General features: G+C 51.7%; 1 protein-coding gene across 5 annotated transcripts; it reads right to left on the bottom strand.

The window, feature by feature from the left end:
• Positions 1 to 750: 750 nt before the first annotated feature.
• On the bottom strand, positions 751 to 17,883 carry LOC144942675 (bombesin receptor-activated protein C6orf89 homolog). Of its 5 annotated transcripts, XM_078869477.1 has the most exons (8): positions 17,422 to 17,883; positions 15,818 to 15,983; positions 15,504 to 15,661; positions 15,002 to 15,186; positions 12,689 to 12,824; positions 11,654 to 11,786; positions 9,830 to 9,944; positions 6,035 to 6,176 (listed from the first exon to the last, which is right to left on the bottom strand). In XM_078869477.1, the coding sequence occupies exons 1-8, from the start codon at positions 17,737 to 17,739 to the stop codon at positions 6,164 to 6,166; spliced, it is 1,224 nt and encodes a 407-aa protein (XP_078725603.1). In that variant the 5' UTR covers positions 17,740 to 17,883; the 3' UTR covers positions 6,035 to 6,163. The 5 variants fall into 5 exon arrangements, with proteins under 5 accessions (XP_078725604.1, XP_078725605.1, XP_078725602.1 ...); XM_078869478.1 differs by lacking the exons at positions 6,035 to 6,176; positions 9,830 to 9,944 and adding an exon at positions 751 to 1,998; XM_078869476.1 differs by lacking the exon at positions 11,654 to 11,786 and having other exon boundaries at positions 4,542 to 6,176.
• Positions 17,884 to 20,807: the final 2,924 nt, after the last annotated feature.

Raw genomic sequence — 20,807 nt, forward strand, 5'->3', positions numbered from 1 at the left:
CCGGCGTGGCCTGGCTCCGCCCTCGGCCACGCCCCCCTCTGGATCCCACCAGGAGCTTCCAGGCTCTGCCCATGTGTCTCACTGGCAGACCTGGCTACTATACCCATAGTCCTCCTCTCTTCGAGCATTCCATACCACGCACTCTAGTGACTCATTCTACGTCACTACACATGTGTAGTGGTTCCACGGAGGCACACACTACAGTTTGGAGGCACAACGTTAATTAATAACCCCAACCCGGTAACTTCCTAAACGTACACATAGTTAGCTAGACCCTATAACAGGTTAACACTCAACACTGTTAACTGGACCCTTACAGGGTAACTACATAAATAGGTCTGGTCAGGAAAGTCTACCTGACCCACGATGTCGACCTTAACGACCGAAGATTGACGGGACGACCGATGACCGACGTGACGACCGATGCCCGAAGACCGACATGACGACCAACGACGAGGAGACGTAGTACGGCTAGTTGATTCCAAAAGACAGCCTTGCTTGCTCTTGGGACATCCCTTACATGCTGCCAAGCGTGGCCTCGTTTCTGGATCTTTCCAGAAGGATCTGGAGCATGCATCACATGTCCCTCAAGCCCCCTTTTGGGCCCTCTTACTACCCTGTGCCGGTCACATGCCCTCTCGGGTTCACGCAGACTGTTACGTCCTCACGTGCCCTCTCTCTGCTTGTCAATGGGACTATGCCCTCTAGGGCCCGCTTCCCTGCCATGCCTACGCCGATGCCAGAGAGAGGCACAAAACGCATAGTTACAGGCTTGTGTCAGTAGATTGCGACCACGCCATGGTGACTCCAATAACGCCTCTACACAAGTAATTGATGCATGTGTGTAGTGCTGAACTTCACGCGACAGCTTCTTACTTTTCCTTCGTTAATTTATTTCACCGACATCATTTAACATTGCCCCACATGCTCCCCGCTCGCTCGCCGAGTTCCGCCGGCCTCGCTCGCTCCGCGTCTCCGTCGACTCTCCTCTCCACTTCCCCCGTCACAGTTCAGCCGCTCTCCCGCGGCTCTCCCGCTTCTCTGCAGCCGCCCTCTATCGACTTCTCCGTCACACTCCAGCCACTTCTCTATCGGCTTCTCCGTCACACTCCAGCCGCTTCGCTATCGGCTTCTCCGTTACACTCAAGCCGCTTTCTGCTGGCTTCGCCGTCACACTCTAGCCGCCTTCTGCTGGCTTCGCCGTCACACTGTACGCTACTCTACGCGTCGCTCGCTCCGCTGTTACCTTGTACTTCTCCACCGCTACCCTATACTTCCCTACTGCTACCCTATACTTCTCCACTGCTACCCTATACCTTTCCACTGCTTCAGCTCCAACCGTCTTCTTCTCCTCCCAGGCGCGAACTCCCGTCAGCTCGAACTCCCCTGTATTTATGCCTGACCCAATTAACTTCCAATTGATTAATCGGCGTCCCTCCAACGCCCCCCGCTCCTAGCCCCCCTCCGCCACCTGTTGTTTTTCCAAACATTGTGGCGCCAGACCCCAACAACAACACCCACCAACCAATCACCGTATTGCGTCCTTAATAATCCTCAACCCGTCTCTGGCCTACCCTTCCGAGCCTTGACAACAACACCCGTCCTCACATGCCCCCACTTTACTGCGTGTGGCGCGTATTTAAACCACTACATATGTATACATTTTTTTACCTATAACTTGAATTCCCCACCATTGTCTCTGTTTTCCAAGCTCGTACACCGTCATTCAATTCAAGAAATCTCCCTGGGGATGCTCGACGGGTAGCGAATCTTCACTTAAGACGCGACCCCAGTTCCCGCTCCCTATCACTGACTGCAGAGCGTGTGGCAGCAGGGCGTACGGCAGCAAGACGTGGACCTGCTGCCGAGTGCAGTCCTCAAGGCCCCATCGCCGAACGCGTTCTGCTCAGGATCAGTAGAAGGACGCCAGGAAGGAGATGCATGGATCGGCTCCATTGGGAACCACAGCTGCCCTCCAGAACTCGGTGCTGTAATAGACTGCACGCCGAGGGGTAGCACACAGGTAAACCGCACTTTCGTATACAGGCGTGGACGTGGGCACCATGGCCACATTTTGTTGTCTATACTTGGCAGCCAGCAACTCGTTACACACGCAACAGAGGCGGGGAGATTAAGAACTTGCCATATTGTTTCAACTGCCGCCCTTGGAAAATGAACTCGACCGGTGATCCCTGGATTACAAGTCCAGTGTGCTGGTGGAAAGGCCTCCTCTAAAGGGGACTATAGGATATTCGCCCTACTCTTCCACGTTGACCAGACGAGGTTGCAAAAGGTCGGGCATACCCACACTTAACCCTACCAACACAGACAACCTGTCGATCAACTAATTGCGGTGAACCCGCTTATCATGCTGCTGGGTGGACAGAGGCAGGAGGCACGGTTGGGGTAGCACACTGGACACGCAAGATTCCAGTGTATAGGAGGTTGGTAGTTAAATAACACTGGTCAACAAAACAACAACAAAATTCTGGCCTGGACTTTTGCAGCTGTTTTAGACTAATTTCAGGGTGCTGATTCCAAATCTGATCTCAGATTTGCTCTATCACATCTCATTTTTATGCTATCGGCATACCCCATTTTCATTGATTTTACCCGAAATTAACTCAGTCACTTACAATTGCAAGTTGTTGCGAGTCAGTGACTGCTTTAGTGTTAAAATATGGTGCTGTATTTTTAGGATAGTGTTTTATAATATAATTTTATGTAGATATCCCCATTTATTTAATATTTTCTTCTGTAGGGCGTGATCTAACAATGGCTACAACATCCGAAAGAAGTAAATGCAGTAATGACCCAGATATCTGCTGCTACATCTGTGGCAGCTCACTTTGCAGGATCAAAAGCGCAACATCAATACCTTTGTCAAGTAGGTTTATCTTGCCTACTTTAAAGTACGACTTGAAGACCAAGACAAAAATTGGGCTCCTCACAAAGTGTGTAAAACCTGTGTTGAAACTTTGTGATCATGGTCTAAAGGAAAGAATGCTAAGCTGAAGTTTGGTTTGCCAATGGTTTGGAGAGAACCTACAAACCATCTGGATAACTGCTACTTCTGCCTTGTCAATGTAAAAGGTTTCAATAAGAAAAACAAACAACACTTACAATACCCAGATATCCCATCTGCCAGACGACCAGTTGAGCACTGTGAGGAAATACCTGTGCCTGTATTTACTGAGCTACCAGAGATTGATGTTGAATCCCTCAGTTTACCTTCTTCTACAGATGATGATGCTCAGTCTCTGTTTAGTCAGCCTGAATTGAATGATCTTGTAAGAGATGTGTATTTGCCAAAGCAGTCTGCTGAATTGTTGGCTTCCAGGCTGCAAGAGAAAGGACTACTCAGACCTGGCACTAGTGTCTCTTTTGTAATGATGTTGAAGGGCTTCTTCTCAATATGGGACTGCCCGCATATGATTCAAGTGAATGGAGACTTTTTATTGACAGTAGTAAAAGGAGTTTGAAATGTGTGTTACTTCACAACAGAAATATATATGGTTCAATCCCAATAGGACACTCTGTAAAAATGAATGAAGAGTATGCCAACATCAAGATTGTTCTGGATAGATTGGAATACCATGTTCATGGATGGCTAATTTGTGTTGATTTGAAAATGGTTAATTTTCTGCTGGGTCAGCAAGGAGGTCACACCAAATACCATTGTTTCCTGTGCTACTGGGACAGTAGGGCTACATTAGAACAATGGGTTAAAAAGAACTGGCCACCAAGAATCAGTTTGACGCCTGGTGACAAAAACATCAAGAATGAGCCTCTGGTTGATAGAAATAAAATTGTATTTCCCCCACTGCACATACAACTTGGGTTAATGAAGCAATTCGTCAAAGCTCTTGATCACACTGGAGACTGCTTCAGCTATATATTTTGGCTATCACATCAAAAACCTGATGTGATAGCCAAAAACTGATGCCAGATTTGGAATCAGCACCCCAAAATTACCTTAAAACCGTTGGAATACCTTTTGCCAGAAAAAGTGTGTTGACCAGTGTAATTAAAGGCGGAGCTCTGCAATTTCCTGGTCACGTTTCTGCTGGCAGAAGGAATTCCACTACAGGGAGTTTTAGAGAGCCGGTATAGAGGCTATTTAGCCTCCTCTTCCATGCTGCATAGACATATCGCAAGAGTGGAAGAACCCACGCATTACCCCATCACACGTGACCTGCCGATCACCTAACTGCAGTGTACCCATTTGTACTCCTGGGTGGACAGAGGTGGGGAGTAGATAAAAAAACTTGCCACATCGTTTCAACTCCCACCTTGGAAAATTAACTTGACCGGTGACCTATGGATTAAAAGACCAGTTTGCTCAATGTTAGACCACAGTGTCTCAAGTGTTTGTGTACTACATCATTATTAGTGATGAGAGAATTATGACTTTAGATTGAAACATTTTGACATTGGGACATCCATTAACCATTGGATTTTCCAAATATTCAAATTAAAATGTAAAGGGCGTTCAGATACTGGGGCATTTAAGCAAGCACCACTATACATGTAGAGTGGTAATGATGGAGACTCAGTCTTCTCTGGAGGCAACACGTTTATTTATAACAACTATAACGGTAACACAAGGTTCCTGACACAAAGGGGTATCGGCCCCTTCCACCTGATACCCTGGGGAGGTATAGCCTCCGGGCTAGCATGTCCTAATCACTGGGACCACTTCCTCTATATATATCAACCCTCCGCTAGGGGGACCTAGGGGAGGCTAGCCGACCCGACCCAGCCAAGGTCCTTGGGTCCCAGCCACTGGCCCACTCGGTCCCGGCCCTTAGAAGGAAGTCGGGTCTGGGGGATTCCCAGGGTCCTAGTCTAAGCTGGCTCTTCAGTCTTCAGCTTGACGACTGGCAAACCCGTTCAGGGGTCCGCCTTATATACAGCTCCCAGGGTCACTCCGCCCCTGGCCACACCTACTCTCTAAAACCTTCTGGAGGGACCTCAACTATTGCGTAATCCCCCAGCCCCCACTGGGGGCCTGGGGTGTATACCTCCGGTTCCCAACCGCCCTCTGGCTTCCCTGGCCTAACGGCGTTATTTGATACAGGCTGTAATCGCCGTTGCCCCCTGCTGACCCATGGCTGACGCTACACCAGGTAAGTCGTGGTAACCGCGTGTAACGCTAACAATACCCACTACACATGCAAATATGATTGTTTTTGATTACTTCTGTTTCTGATTACACTGGCCAGCACACTGAGCCTTTGTTGTCCTTCCCCCGCACCCCCGATTAGTGCGGTTGGCTACGTACGGTGCGAAAGAAGTTCAACATACATATATATGTAATAAGTGGCTCCGACACGGTAAGAACTTTACGTTGTTTATTAATACATCTTCGGTACAGCTTGGTTGTCTCTCTTTCACTCTCACTATGGATGTTACGCCGCCCAGGCGGCTTCGCTGCCCCACGCTACGTGGCGCTCACCCGCTTGCTAACACGCCACTGGCTGACGGCGCGCTAGGGAGCGGTTGAGCGGCTGGAGGGCGAGCCGCCACATGGCCGATGGAGATGGCGGGGCAGCAGCGACGGGGAGCTCCTCTTGATCTTCAACACCGACCCCGCACCTTGCTCCGGCCCCCACTTATATGCGCTCCCCGGCGGCTAAGCCCCGCCTCTGGCCACGCCCCTCCTGTAACTTTCGGGAATGCTCCAGAGGCTTCCCGGGTGGATCCGCCCCCCCCCCCCCCACCTTTGCTCCAGATATAAACCCTACCATAGATAAACCATAACTGGATAACAAGTAATGCCCCACATAATAAAGGAGATGGCGCTCTCATTACACCCCCCCCCCCCCCACCTGATAAAAAAATCTAGCCATCCCGGCTAAGGAAAGGTAAGACAATATAGAGCGCCATCAACCACGAAGTGCAACACCATTTGACTGAGGAAAAGAAACGGAACGTTAACTGAACAATGTAAGAGAAAATAGCAACACGCAATGCAGGACCCAAAATGCTTCAGGAAAACCGCGACATTTTAGAGCGTGTCCGCATAGCCGGCCCATCCGCCAGGGGCGGAAGGAGAACAGGAACTCCGACAGGTGGAAGCAGCGGTCCAACAGGGGGCGACAGCGCCGGATTCAGCACAGGTGGACCAGATGAAACAGCGGTCTCCTCCCCTCCCATTGTGTCAATCAGAGGCGCTGTAGGCGGTAAAGAAACAGACTTCGGAAGATCACCCTGCACAGGAGCAGCAGGCCTGTTGGCCACGTCAGGCACCGGGATTCCAGGATTTGGGGATGACGAAGGCCCCACGGGAGCAACGAATGGTTTCAATCATGACGGGTGAACGAACCAACGCCGGCGACCGTACCGATCCTGGACACACTGAGGGCGCAAAACTTCAACGATCGTAACTGGCCCCTGCCATGGTTTGTGGAGCTTAGGAGAGGTGCCAACGGGCACCTGCGGGCATTGAAGCCACGCCAGATCCCCCACTGACCAAGCATGTCCGACTTAGACCTCCACGCACAACACTCGTTCCGGGCCTGGGTCTTAGAAGTATTCACCCTGGCAGCCTCCCGAGCCTCGGAAACACGTCAAAGGGACTCGCGGATGTGATCTGGAAGAGTCGACTTAGGAGGCAGCACAGGGGAACCCAATTGTACATCAACAGGTGGCACGTTCTTACATACATGAGGAAGAACGTGAGGTACCATCCGGTAGGCAGAGAGGACACTGGGTATCTGCAGATCCCAGTCGACCTGTCGATCATTAATAGTCTGACACAACATGGCGGACAAGGTACGATTTAGATTTTAGACGCTCCACCATACCATCCGTCTGATGGTAGGGAGACGTCGAAATCTTCTTGGTACCCAAATTAGTACACACGTTACGCAACAATTTAGAAGTGAAATTCCTACCCTGATCAGTAAGCAACTTTTTTGGCGCCCCTTTATCCATTACATAGCCATTCACGAAGGCGTCAACAATGGATAAAGTGAATTGATCTGGCAGGGGCCACGCCACCGGCCAACGGGAAAAATATATTCGACGTCACGGGGAACGGGCCCAACACATCCAATGCAACTAATTTATTGATGCGCGTGACAGAGATGGACTGCAAAGGTAATGTAACGTTGCCGGGTTGACTTCCGCCGGGCACACTCGGTGCACGAGCGAAGCGCTCCAATGACGTCAGACGTCATACCCGGCCAATAAAAATACCTCTGAAGGGTAAGCAACGTTTTCTGAACACCAAAATGGAAAAGGCGTTCAGAGTGAAATGTGCGGACCAACCCCGCACGTAGAGAACTTGGCACAACCAATCGCAGCCGGAGCGACATGTTATCCTGCCACATCAACAATACATCAAGAACAAAAACAGATCTCAAATCACCCGCAAACGGTACGGCCTGATCACGCAAAGAGGTTAAAGATGTGTCAGAGAATTGTTCACGCATCCACACCAACCGCGAGAGACGGCGGGGGGAAATGCCGCGTCTCAACTGAGGACACGGCCAACGGTCGAGACGCACCAGGAGAACAGCGGTTTGTACCGGATCGGCACGCACACCGAGACGTGTGAGGCAACCGCAACAACGTGTCAGCATTGGCATGCCGAGTCCCCTTCCAGTAGTTGACGTCAAATGTGAACTCCTGCAAGCACTCCAACCAATGTGCCAACTGACTTCCCGGCTGCCCGATCTTCAAGGAATATTGGAGGGTCGCGTGATCAATGCGTATAATGAACTTCCTACCATATAAGTAAGGCCGAAAAAGTTTCACAAAATGAACGATCGCAAGCAGCTCCCGACGAGTGACACAATAACGGGTCTATGCCGGCGAAAGTACCCGACTACCATATGCAACAACACGCTCGACGCCCCCCTTCACCTGCGACAGGACAGCCCCGATACCCGTGTCACTGGCATCAGTGTCGAAGATGAAGGGGGACGAAAAATTAGGGTAGTCAAGAGTAGGCGCGTCAGACAGGCTAGTACGCAAGGCATTGAATGCAGCCTCCTCCTCCGGACCCCAGTGGAACCTCTGATTTTTGCCCGTAAGCGCATGCAACGGCTTAGCAATGGACAGGAATGAACCGCCGGTAATAGGAGGCGAAGCCAACGAAGCTCTGAACATCCCCTATACTCGCAGGGAGCGGCCAATCGTGAACACACGCCGTCTTTGTCGGATCGGTCGAAATACCATCAGCACTCACAACGTGACTCCGCACGGAAGTCTGTAAAAGGTGAAATGTTTTAGGTTTAAATTTGTGATTAGCGGAACGCATGCACTCAAAAACGCGCGCAGTCGGAGGAGGTGGTCATCAAACGACCGACTGAACACGATGACGTCGTCCAGATAAATGAGACAAGTCTTCTATTGGAGACCAGCCAGGACAAGTTCCATGAGTGTCTGGAACATGGCAGGAGCGGCATTCAATCTCATGGGCAAACAGTTAAATTAAAAAAAACCCTGCGGGGTACGGAACGTGGTTTTCTGCCTCGAAGACTCATCGAGGGGCAATTGCCAAAAGCCGGAAGAGAGGTCCAGGGTAAAGAAGAACCGTGCTCCGGACAAATCATCCAAGGCAAAGGATACGCGTCTGCCACAGAGACCTTATTAAGGTGGCGAAAATCCATGCAAAACCGGAGGTTGCCATCCTTTTTCTTAACCAAAACTACCGGGGCGCCCCATGGGCTAATGGATGGCGAAATAATATCAACGGCCAACATGTCATCCACGGCACACCGCACGCTCTCTTTCTCTGACGGCCCCATACGATGTGGGTTCAACCAAATAGGGCTAGCATCACCTGTCTTAATACGATGGGACAACAAGGACGTCCGACCCAAGTCGAAGTCGTCCTTGCGAACACATCGGAAAATTCAGACAACAACACACGCAACCCCTTACGATGAGCCGGAGACGCATTCTCGCCACACAATTCGGCAATCCATCGATCGTCCGACGGACATTTATCACCGACACGATCGGTAAATGTGGTGGTAGCCTAAGCGAGAACAGTACCCGCGGGCACGATAACATCGCCAGGGCCCCCATTCAAAACCTGCAAAAACGGGGCCTGATCCATTCTGAGAATGGTTTGAGCACAAACCAACGTCAACCCTTGCGCAGCAGTATTTGAAGGCAACAATAAAACCCCATTCACCCAGGCGTCGCAAGAGATTTTCTTGCGTTAACGGAGCGGAATCAACATTTGGGAACCCGATGGAACTGTAATGGTGGCATCAACCAAAGCCTGAACCGTATCCGAGGAGGCCGGTCGTGGAAGCGGCGATGATAAAAAACGCAATTTATGACCCGACGGCAATTCCAGACATCCCTGATCAACAAGAATCTTAAGTGGAATTCTCGACAAAAAGTCAGTGCCCAGAAAGCACCGCACGGCCAACGTACGTGAAATCAGCACAGGTCCCGACGCGCGAATATCCCCAATGGCGATGCACGCGTCAACCTGGCCAATGATGCCCATACTACCGCCGTTAGCAGCAACACACACATCGTACACCGGCCGAACACGTGACGCAGGGATCGACAACAACTGAAAAATAACATCTGAAATGATTGTGGAAGACGCCCCTGTATCAACCAAAACGCGGACATCAACCCCCTGAACAGTTGCCACCACCGTCGGCGATCCTACTGCTGCGGCAACCGCCCGTCGAGCCAATTTTTTCCACTGCATCTGTGAAACCGGCCAGTCCTTAGCAATGGTACGCGAACACGAACAATTTAACGAACCGTCCCGATGCGATGCACCCGTCTCGGTGGCATCAGATGAATGAGATGGCGAACGTGCCCGGGTGCCCGACGTGTGCCAACTCGCCTGTATGGAGGGACGTGCAGGCGAACGGTCGGCTGCAGGAGACGCGGTCGGTGATCCGGACGGCGACGCACGACGAGCACGGCACTCCATGGAGTAATGGCCCACACGGCCACATCTGTAACACGTGACGGGAAACCGCTGATGGAGCAAATCGTTGTCCTGTCGCGGTCGGTAGGTGTTTTGGCGACGTAGACCATCTTTAGGGAGCCGATTCCAGCGAGGGACAGCCGCTGCAATGTTGCCCGTCGACGGCGCCTCCTCGGGAATGACGACCAATGTCGCCGGAGACTAGCCGATGGGTTGACTATCCTTAGCTGAATCCTCCATCCACGCTGCCATCTGCGCCCAGCGTTTCAAATTTTTACGTGCGTTGAGACAACGTGCGGCCCACAAGGATGTCTTCATTTTGTGGCCGCACGTGCGAAAGACGACATCCATCTCCCGAGCTAATGCCAACATGCGTTCCATCACCAGCGGATCTAGAAGTTCCTGCGTTACGTCGGGGTATATGCGTCAATTGCCAAGGCCATCAAGGCGCTTCTGTAGGCGAGGGGCGACTCTGAGCTCCCACGCCTACGGTGCTGAAATTTTCTTGTTCTGTCGTCTGGCGGCTTGTAGACCTCCGCCATTTCCTGAAAGGCTTGTGTGAGCGAAACACTGCCAATGCATCATCGTCTAGCATAGTGGGCAAGGCAATGAGCGCCTCTTCCTCTGACCATCGGACGGATTTGTGAGGTGGCCTCGAAGCGCTAGCAAAAGGCACTCCAATCGCCGCCAGCTGCCACGAACTCGCGCACGTGGGGCAGGTGTCGACCGCGGTCGGCGCTCTCCTTCGCAGCGGGTGTCGCGATGGATGGCAAAACTTTGCGCGGCAGCGACAAACTAGCGGCCAACGCACCGCTCTCCGCAGCAGTGGTCAAAATGGCGGCCGTCTCCACCCCGCCCGAAATGGCGGCCGTACTCACCAAAGGGGGACCCTTGGAGGCACCGTCACCGGCCCTCTACATGTCCACCCCTGGACGGTCCACCATCGGACTACCTCCAGCAGCGATCGGCATGACGAGAGCAACAAGGTGGAGGAGCGCTGTTGTTAGAGCGCCCAACTGGGTCTCCACCCTCTACCACAGGTCGTCAGGGCGAAGCTGTTGAAGCGGCTCCGCCGCGCTATCTGCCGCAGGTGCGACATCGGCACCCGTCGTGGGCTCCATCACCGGGGCCACGGCACCCGGGGTCGACAGGTGGATTCTTCTTTTTCTGATGTATAGACATCGTGTCTTGGGCAGAACTGTATCAGAAAAAGTCCACTTCTTGACACCACTGCAATAAGTGGCTCCGACACGGTAAGAACTTTACGTTGTTTATTCATAAATCTTCGGTACAGCTTGGTTGTCTCTCACTCTCACTACGGATGTTACACCGCCCAGGCGGCTTCGCTGCCCCGCGCCACATGGCGCTCACCCACTCGCTAACACGTCGCTGGCTGACGGCGCGCTAGGGAACGGTTGAGTGGCTGGAGGTCGAGCCGCCACGTGGCCGATGGAGATGGCGGGGCAGCAGCGACGAGGAGCTCCTCTTGATCTGCAACACCGACTCCGGCCCCCGCCTATACGCGCTCCCCGGTGGCTAAGCCCCGCCTCTGGCCACGCCCCTCCTGGAACTTTCGGGAACGCTCCAGAGGCTTCCCGGGTGGATCTGCCCCCCCCACCTTTGCTCCAGATATAAACCCTACCGTAGATAAACCATAACTGCATAACAAGTAACTTCCACATAATACAGGAGATGGCGCTCTCATTACACATACATGAGCAAGGGCGTTGTACTAACCAAGGTCGCCAGCTTTGGCATGAACTGAGAGGGTGCGGCAGGGAGCATGGCACGCGGGCACTGGGGTCAGGTGCAGGGACAGGCTCCCGCTGCCGATGGCCAGCCACGCATTGTAAAACTGTAGCTGGAACACCTGCAACAACACGGAGTATTCTACAGCGAGATAACTCTGCCAGACTCGTCACATTCTCGGGAAGAGTACCTTATTCCCAGCACGTGGCATTAAGAACTTTTTTTTTTTCGTGAACTTGTCGTACGTAAGCTTTGTTTCACTCATATTTGTATTTAATTCCACTGTGTAGCCTTATTCATTAGGCACTTCAATCATCCTCGGGAGATGGTGACCGGAACAGTTTTGCCCGTGAATGTGGGATGGTTAAAGCTTTTAACATTTATCTTCATGCCTTTAATCCGAAGTGTGGATGATCCACACTTCGGATTAGCATGGTTAGCTACGTAGTGTGAAATAAGTTCAACATACATACATTCCCGTGGTGTCGCTGTGAATAGCCCGAGAGAAAAGCTCTCAAAATTGATTTGGATACTAATAGACCCATTAGCCTATTACAAAATGCATATAAACTGTTCACAAATATCACAGAGAACCCAATAATGGGCAACCAAATATGACAGCAAGCTGGTTTTGGAAAGTTTTCCATAACTTAAACTCAAAAGTAATTCCCTGCTCACTGAGCATTGAGGTGGTGCTCATCTCCCGTTTGCAGGAGCCAGTGGTGGAAATTCTTCATTCCTATACTGGGGTGAGTCTATCCATCGGAAAACGGCTATGACTTCCCTACAAAGTGGTATGCATTTTATTGACCTCGGAGGAATGATAGGCCGAGTAAATCCCCAACCAGGAATTGAACTCGACAACCTTGCGACTGCGAGCCGATTGCTCCACTACTGAGCGACCTGGCCGGTTTCAATCACTGAGCACATTGATGCTGTCGTTCAAACTCTGCCCAACACCATCAGGCTTTCCCTTACGTTACACATCCATGCAAAGGAGCTCCGACGCAGCTGCACACCCACCAGGGCATGCGGAGTGGCCTGTGAGCCCTGCAGGACGAGCAGCTTGAGCAGAGACACCTCGCTGTCGGGAGAGATGAAGTAAGGCCGGGGAAACAGCTCCCGCAGCAGCCGAGTCCCCGCGACCCGCTGCGTCTTCCTGAAACGGACACCGTTCACAAGCATTGGCCACCTCCTGCAACCGCATCTCAGTGATCGTGCACTCTCCACTTATTAATTTTAACACAGTTAAAAGCACAATGCTCGACCTAATTTTTGTATGGCTCTGTTTATATCAATTTGTCCATCCACTGCTGGATGAATGCCTCCGTGTCAGTTACGGGGGATGTTGGACCATTCTTCACCATGCTGGTCAGTGCGGATTGGTGAAAAGTGTGGTGTTGGAGGCCTAGGACCAGTTCAGATCTGACCTGCCACTAATGTAGGCTGTGGCCCAGAACCAAACTCGGGGTGTCAGGTTGATAGCAGAGTGCGGAAACCACTGTGCCCCAGCTCCACTCTACAGCTATGTAACAAGTCCTTAACTTAAAACTAATGCCCACATCTCAAGAGTTTTTTGACCTATGACCTCGTCTTTTCTGCAGCTAATAAACTCCTAAAATGTGGATGAGGCAGGAGTGTAGCACACACACACACACACAGGTCGCACTGTAGAGATTACAGTAAATGTGTTATGCACAGTTATGGTGGACTGTGGATGATCTGTGTGTGTAACGTCATTAGTCAGTTTATCAGTCAAAGCAATTAGTTGAGACATTTCAAATAATTAGTGCCAACTTGTTTGAGTCTGGCCTTCGTGAAACGAAATGACTATTGAGGGTTGCCATGAGATGTGGTCAAATGTAGATGCCTCCATAATAAAGTTGTTTTTTGGGTTAGATCACGTAGGTAGAATAATACATAGTGTTATGTTGAAATGTGGTTTATTGCAATACAGTATATAATTTAATGTTGGGTTTATCTATGGCAGTATATAGTACGGTATATGCTCGGTTGATGTAAGAGAATAAAGTTTAGATGGAAGCATATTATATAACTTTTACGACGTAGTATTGTAATGTATTACTTGCTGTTAGTAACTCAGCTTATTGTAGAGTATAGTAAGTATACTGATGGTGCTATGCAGTTTATATTTTAGTCTTTGTATGTAGTTTATACCTTAGTTTTCTACGGTGTTGTTTAGTTACTGCAGCTACATATCATTGGCATTCCTTTCCTTTGTTAATGCTAATCCCTGCACCCCCCCTTGGTGCTCTTGATCCTGCATAGTGCGTGGGCATGGTATGACTTTGAAGCCCCCCCGCCCCCTGCGCATTTCCCATGTATATGCTAAACTCATCTTGATATGCACATTCTTTTTGTTAATGCGCTCTTCTACCACCCCCAACCCAGCTTATATGTAAGTTCCTAGCTTGAAGTGTCTCATTCTTCACCTGAGGACGGCTGCTTGCGTTGTGGCCGAAACGTCGTGAGAATTGTTTAATTTTATTATGTTTTATTTTTATTATTTTATTACTTCCCTTCTACGTGACTTTACCGAAAAAACCAAGAAGATGAATATAAACGTGTTGTTAAACCCGACAGCCAATTAGTAAGGTTTGCCACGTAAACATAACGTGCCAATTAGTTACTACTTCAGCACACCGGTGTGTTGGAGAGTAAACCAGAATTGTCTGGCAAAACATCGTACTCAAATTGTAAATGTTGTGTAATGTGCCCAATCTTGGCAGCTAAGCAGGCTTGAGCCTGGATAGTGCCTGAATGAGTGGCCACCATTTATAAAAAGTGTTATAGGCTACGGGGCTATGCTGTGAGCAGCAGAGGGCAGTGCAGTGAGATCCTTTATTATTCTGCACGGTTATGTCTCCTTGTCTATTATCCCCCACCTTCACCAACCCACACTCGCCAGCAGAGTGTAGTATGGTCAAACAACCCCCACAACCCGCATGGCATGGGAAGGCCCACATCCAGCAGTGGATTGACGAAAGGCTCTATGTGCGTTGTGAAGAGACAAAACTACTGCGATGTAAACAAGGCTGTTGCTTGCCAGTCAGTTATGTGGCATTGGATTTTAAAAATGAATCAGAGCCTCGTATAGTAAGTGTGAAATTTAATGCTTGCACGTGTAATGTTAATTGAAGTTTTCCACATTGACATATATTTCGAAGAGGTCAATTGATGTTCGAGTTGCAAGTGACCAAGTAGAGCCAAATAAGCATTAACAATCGGAGCCCATTCTGTCTTGTGTTGTATTGCTACGGTGGCAGCTGTGACGTTGGGGAGCAGCGATGCACACGGAGGTACACACACACACACCACTGGAATGTTGTGGAGCTCCGAGCCAGTGTCTCCTCAGTGGGAAACAGCCGGAAGAGATGGGAGAAACTGGACACAGAGTCGTTGCTGCAGGAGACTTCATCGGGACGCAAGTCCAGGGTCTTCCCATGCACCGCATGCAAGTGCTGGACGTCTTCCAAACCCACGTGGTCCTTCTGTCCGCCCTGTAAACACCATCGACCGCGATCTCAGCATTCACCAGTCAATTGCAAGGGCATCTTGCAGTGACAGAACAGACGGACAAAGTTGTGTGTTAATGTACGGCTGCCCGCCAAAGGTATTTGAAAATCCTATGTGGCCCTCGGTAAGGACAAGGTTCCCCACCCCTCCCTAACGACAAGAGGATTCGCGAGTAAGCCAACGGATGAGATCAGTTGTCTCTCTAACGACGAAATGTAATTGACAGTGGCACAACGAAGAATTTCTATGACAGCTCTTCAGCGGCGCTCCTTCCGAAGCGACACGGCCCCAAAGCTGTTACCTTCACAAGCACGGGGTCAGCCTGGCCATAGTAGTACTGCGTAAAATTCGAGAATTCGTCCAGCAAGATGACGCTCTTCACGGCAGCGCAGAACGAGCAGTTTGGTGTGGGGTCCGAGTAAAGGGGGTTGTAGACGAGGCACTCCTGGTCGTGGTACGCTGTGGGGAGGCACCCGCACATGCCGGTCGATGGGCAAGCTACAGCACAGCCTCACAGCTAGGGGAGTGCATCGCAGAATGGTGACTGCACTTGCTGGGCTGCAGGGTGGTGGCACGGTGGCACCTGCCAGGTTGTATCTCCCCATGAGACTGCACCTGCCAGGTTGTATCTCCGCGTGATGGGGAGTGCGAGAAGCCGCACGCGTCGCAGCGCATTGTAGACCCAGCGCTGCGTATGCCAAGACACGAGCTGCTGAGTGGGCGGGTGCAGCCAGAGGCACGCGTAATACGTGAGCAGCAGCACAAGCGGCACGGCCAGTACCTGTCACACGGCACAGCCCGCACAACACACACGGCACTCATTAACATACACACATCACACACACCACGCATTAATATCATTCACACAACACACACAGCAACAACCGCCATTCGCCACTAAGTGGTGGTGACGTCACCACGGCGCTTGTGCCAAGCTAAGTGCACGTTCAGGCCATGTGAAGTGTCGAGTGCCTGCTGGCAGGTCATGGGACAGACCCAGGTGCCATGGGTTGCCCAAATGAGATGACTAGCTGATGCACCACCTGTGCCGCCTACTGTGCCAAATTTCTATGCTTTAGCTACCCAGTGCTCCACAAGTTGTTGTGAGCGTTGCTCCTCTGCCCTCCGTTGTTGCGTCCTTCACAAGCCTCCTCCACAGAGGCCGATCTTGACACCGCTGGCACCAGCCATCAGCAAGTCCACTCAGCTCCACATCCTCCTGCAGATAACTCCATCTCTTCTCTAGCCCGTGCCGCGCCCATTTAGCCCCCTCAATCCGGCCGAACAAAAGCTGTTTAGGCATGCGGTGGCCGGGCATGTGGGCTACATGACCCAGCCAACGCAGCCTTACCTGCCGGAGCTCACCGATGGGACTTTGCTCAGATCTTTCGAGGATTTGTCAGCTCCTCACACAATCCAGCCTGGTTGGACACAGGATGGATAGTAGGCAGGCCAGCCTAAATGTTTCTAACTGGCGAAGATGTTCCATTGGGGGGAGGGGGGTCAACGTTTCGCAAGCAAAGAGAAGGGAGGGCATGACCCTCGCGGAGAAGACCTGAAGCTTCGTGCGGAGCGACAGATCAGGTAGCTTCCACACAGCAGCGTTACACAGCCGATGAAAAGATATTGCCGCTCGACTGATTCGGAGTGAGACCTCTGCTGTCAAACCGCAGCCAGTCATGAGCACACTGCCCAGGTATGGAAAACTATCCACTCTCTCCACAACTCCCCCATCACCAATTGGGAGTTGTGGTGGAGTGTTTGATGACACAAAATACCCAGGCAGGTTTTGGTGGGGCTGATATTAAGGCCCCACCCACCTCTTAGGTGCACGCTCTAGCTTCAGCAGCAGCGCCACGCCACACAGCACGCATCAATATACACACAACACACACAGTACGAATTAACACACAGCACCTATTAGCACACGCTGCACATAACACAGGCTCTATTAAAGGGCGGGCTCCAGGGGGGAGGGGTGTTAACGAGCATCTCATATTGCACGGTCCGCTACTTACGGTGCGAAAGAAGTTTAACAAACAGTACCCTACATACATTAGGGCCGGTACGGAACTCCAACGGGTGGTGCGGCGGCCACCACGCCCGGCCGCCTTTGTCTCCCCAATGTTGATGGTTGATTACACATCACACTTAACCGCCATGACTGTAGCTGTTGTGCCAGGCTAGGTGCGCCCCGAGACACGCGCCTCCCTCCTCGCCTTGAGGGCTCTGCCCGCGCTTCCCGCCTCGAGGCCGCGCTTCGCGGGTCCCCGCGAAAGACGCCATTCCTCCTCCTCTCTCTCCTCCCCGTCCTCTCTCTCCTCCCCGTCCTCTCTCTCCTCCCCGTCCTCTCTCTCCTCCTCGTCCTCTCTCTCCTCCCCGTCCCCAGGGCCCCCCGCGTGGCGGCTCAGCGCTTCGCGGAGCCTGCGGCGCAGCACGCGGAGTGGGGGGCCCGGGCCCCACGAGTCGCGCAACTCCGCGGCGCGGCGAGGGACAAGGAGGAGGAGAGCGGAGCGAGACGGCACGGGGGGCCGCATGGGAGGGGTGGGGGTGGAGGAGAGTGGCGTGAGATGGGGTGAGTGTTGTGAGAGTGGAGAAGTGTGAGATTGATTGAGAGTGATTGTGGAGGAGAGACGTGAAGTGCTGGCGAGAGACCGACGGGGGGAGTGGATTGCACTGGGCGAGACTCACGCATCGACGATCCGATTCGTGCACGCGGAGCCCGGAATCGCGACGCGGATCGGATCGCGAGCGGCCGTCGCCAGGATGCGAGGATGTGGAGCTGAGTGTGTCGATGACCGGTACCAGCGGTGGCCACATCGACCTCTGTGGAGGAGGACGCTTGTGAAGGACGCTACTCGGCAGTGCCATGCTAGGTGCACGGTGAGGCTACTGGGCAGTCGCCCTCGAACAACAGTGGAGGACCGGCGCTCACAACGAGTGGAGCGCTGGGCGAATAAAACGCAAAGTCGGGGGGTGGGGCACAGGCGGTGCATCTCTGCCAGTCAACCCATGGCACCTAGGTCTGTCCCGTGATCTGTCAGCAGCGAGCTTTCCACACTTCACATGGCCTCAAGGTGCACGTGGCCTGGCACAAACTCGATGGGAACGTTACCGCCACCTGGTGGCGACCGGCGACTGTTGTATGCGACGAGTGGAGTCCGGTCGGGGCCGCGTGACGCTCAACTCTGGTGGCGATCGTCGTAGTCCGCCAGAGCCGTCCCGAGGGGTGCAGCCATTCGGGGCGACTGCCCGTGCCCTGCGCATTTGGAAGAGGGGGGCGCATCGCGCTTCAACGTGAAGATGTTAGATGGAATACTTCCTCTTTGAAGGGGGATCCCGCACTCCCCTCCGATGGACGGCCCTGTTCACCACCATCTCATCATTGTGCTTATGATTGATAATATTGATGAGAATGCCGATAAAAAATTTAGCGTGTATGTTGAACTTCGTTCGCACCATCCGTAGCCAACCATTGATAATCGGAGGCGCTGGGGTTGCGCAGCAGCTGTGACGAAGCGCTTCATAGCTAATCGGAATCATCTCTCCTAAATAATGATTCTGACCAGACATTGCAATAATGTAACGTGTGCAGTGTAGAGCAGATGTGTGGCTGTGAACACTGAGACGCGTGCATCAGAGGTGACCCCTGCGTGGGGAGGAAACGCGTCCACGACTGGAACCACCCATTCGAGCTCAGAACAGCATCAGCGTGCGCGGTGGAGTATTAGGATTGGCACTACTGATGTGAATGACCGTACATAGCCAAACGCTGCTAATCGGAGGTGCGGGGGAAGGATAACAAGCTAAACACAAGGCAGTTCTAAAGAAATCAGTTTTCAATGTATATTTAAGAGTACACAGCTCCCAGTGGCTTCCTAATATCGGAAGAGCGTTCCAGACGGCCGCAGAAGCGCATCTGAAAGCGCGCGGTGCGGTGACAATTTTCGTTCGCGTGATGGTTTATGACGAGAGAACGATGACGACGAATGCTGTCGCTTCGTGGTGGCACTGGGGGTTCGTGGTGGCACTGGGGGTTCGTGGTGGCACTGCTGATGAATCGTGGATGGAGTGCCCGTGGACTCACTGCGTGCTGTACAACCCTGCAGATCGGTATCTCTTAGCGACCCACCACCGTGCACCCAACACACTCCTCAGTAGCACTGCGTGCAGACGTAAATAGGGGAACAAATCATAAAAGGCGACGTTTTTGGGCAATAGCCCTGAGCACATCCTGAAACGCGATTGCCCGATTCGTCACCTGTTATATATTAGATTTAAGGCGACGCAGCGTCATTGGTACCATTAATATGCATTGACGCTGATATATTACGCTGTTACGTGTGATGTGACTTTTATTAAAACTTGCGTTGTACTGTACAGCGCTCTGGAATCTATTTGTGGTCTGTTGCACTTTGTAATTATTTGAAACATAAAAAATTGTGAAGTTGGTTGTGCTTGTGCAACACTGCAAACGCAGCAGCATCAGACGCTGGAGTTATCCCGCCGTGGCGCATTGCCACAGCGCCTTGCACTCAGACACTTTGAGAGTTCAATACCCGACCACGGCTGTTATCATTGGCGAATTGTATCTGAAACGAACGGACCTATCGGCGCTCATCCGGAAATTGAGCAATCTGCACTTACCATGGTGGGGGAGTATGGTCGAACTGCCCCATGATTGACAGGCAACATGGAGAGACCCTGATTTTCATTTGACATTTATTTAAAATGTAAAAACTTTGAACATGTTACAACAGTACAGATGCCACGGTGCTGGGAATAGTTTTCGGTTTTGAACGAGCAAATCAACCTGTTGTCGATCGCCCATCCACGTGGACTACGCGTGCTGCACATCATCCTGGCTATCACGACCCTAACTAACCCCCCGGATATGACTTACGGTCAAGGGAAAAAGCGTGAACCAATAAGCACATATGTCCCTGCACATAATATAACAAATGTAGTTGTGTTACACTTCCCATCAGCCGCACGGCCTTATGGAAGTGCATCACTGCAGCAGAATTGGTTCAACAAAAAAAACTGGACCGGCTTCGATATTCAGTGGACTCATCAGCAGTCAGGCTTGCTTGGGCCAATGCTGGAAACTGCCAGATGTTCGATATGGGTCCTAGTTTTGACACAAAACTGTATTTAACACACGAAACACAAATGAAAAACGATTGTATGTTGAACTTCTTTCGCACCGTAAGTAGACAACCGTGCTCATCGGAGGTGCAGGGGTTGCGTGTCATGTGTCAAAGAGCTTCATGGCTCATCGGATTCCTCCAGTCTAAATAAAGATGACGATTCTGATCACATACATTATATAAAATGTGCAGCTCAGAGTAGATGTGGGGCTGTCAACACTGAGACGGGACGCGTACATCAGAAGTGACCCGTGCATGAGGATGAAACGCGCCCACGACTGGAACCACTGATTCGGGCTCACCTGAGCCCAGCAGCATGGGTGGTGGAGCATGCCAGATGGGTCCTGCCCACGGCGGAGGTTAATCTCCCATTTCTGTTGTTCATGACCACGGTGCCAGCAGATGGCAGTGCAGCACTCATCACCAAACTCCATTGCTGCACTTTGCTATACAGT

Source organism: Lampetra fluviatilis, chromosome 28 (assembly GCF_964198595.1).
Source record: "Lampetra fluviatilis chromosome 28, kcLamFluv1.1, whole genome shotgun sequence".
NCBI lineage: Eukaryota > Metazoa > Chordata > Hyperoartia > Petromyzontiformes > Petromyzontidae > Lampetra > Lampetra fluviatilis.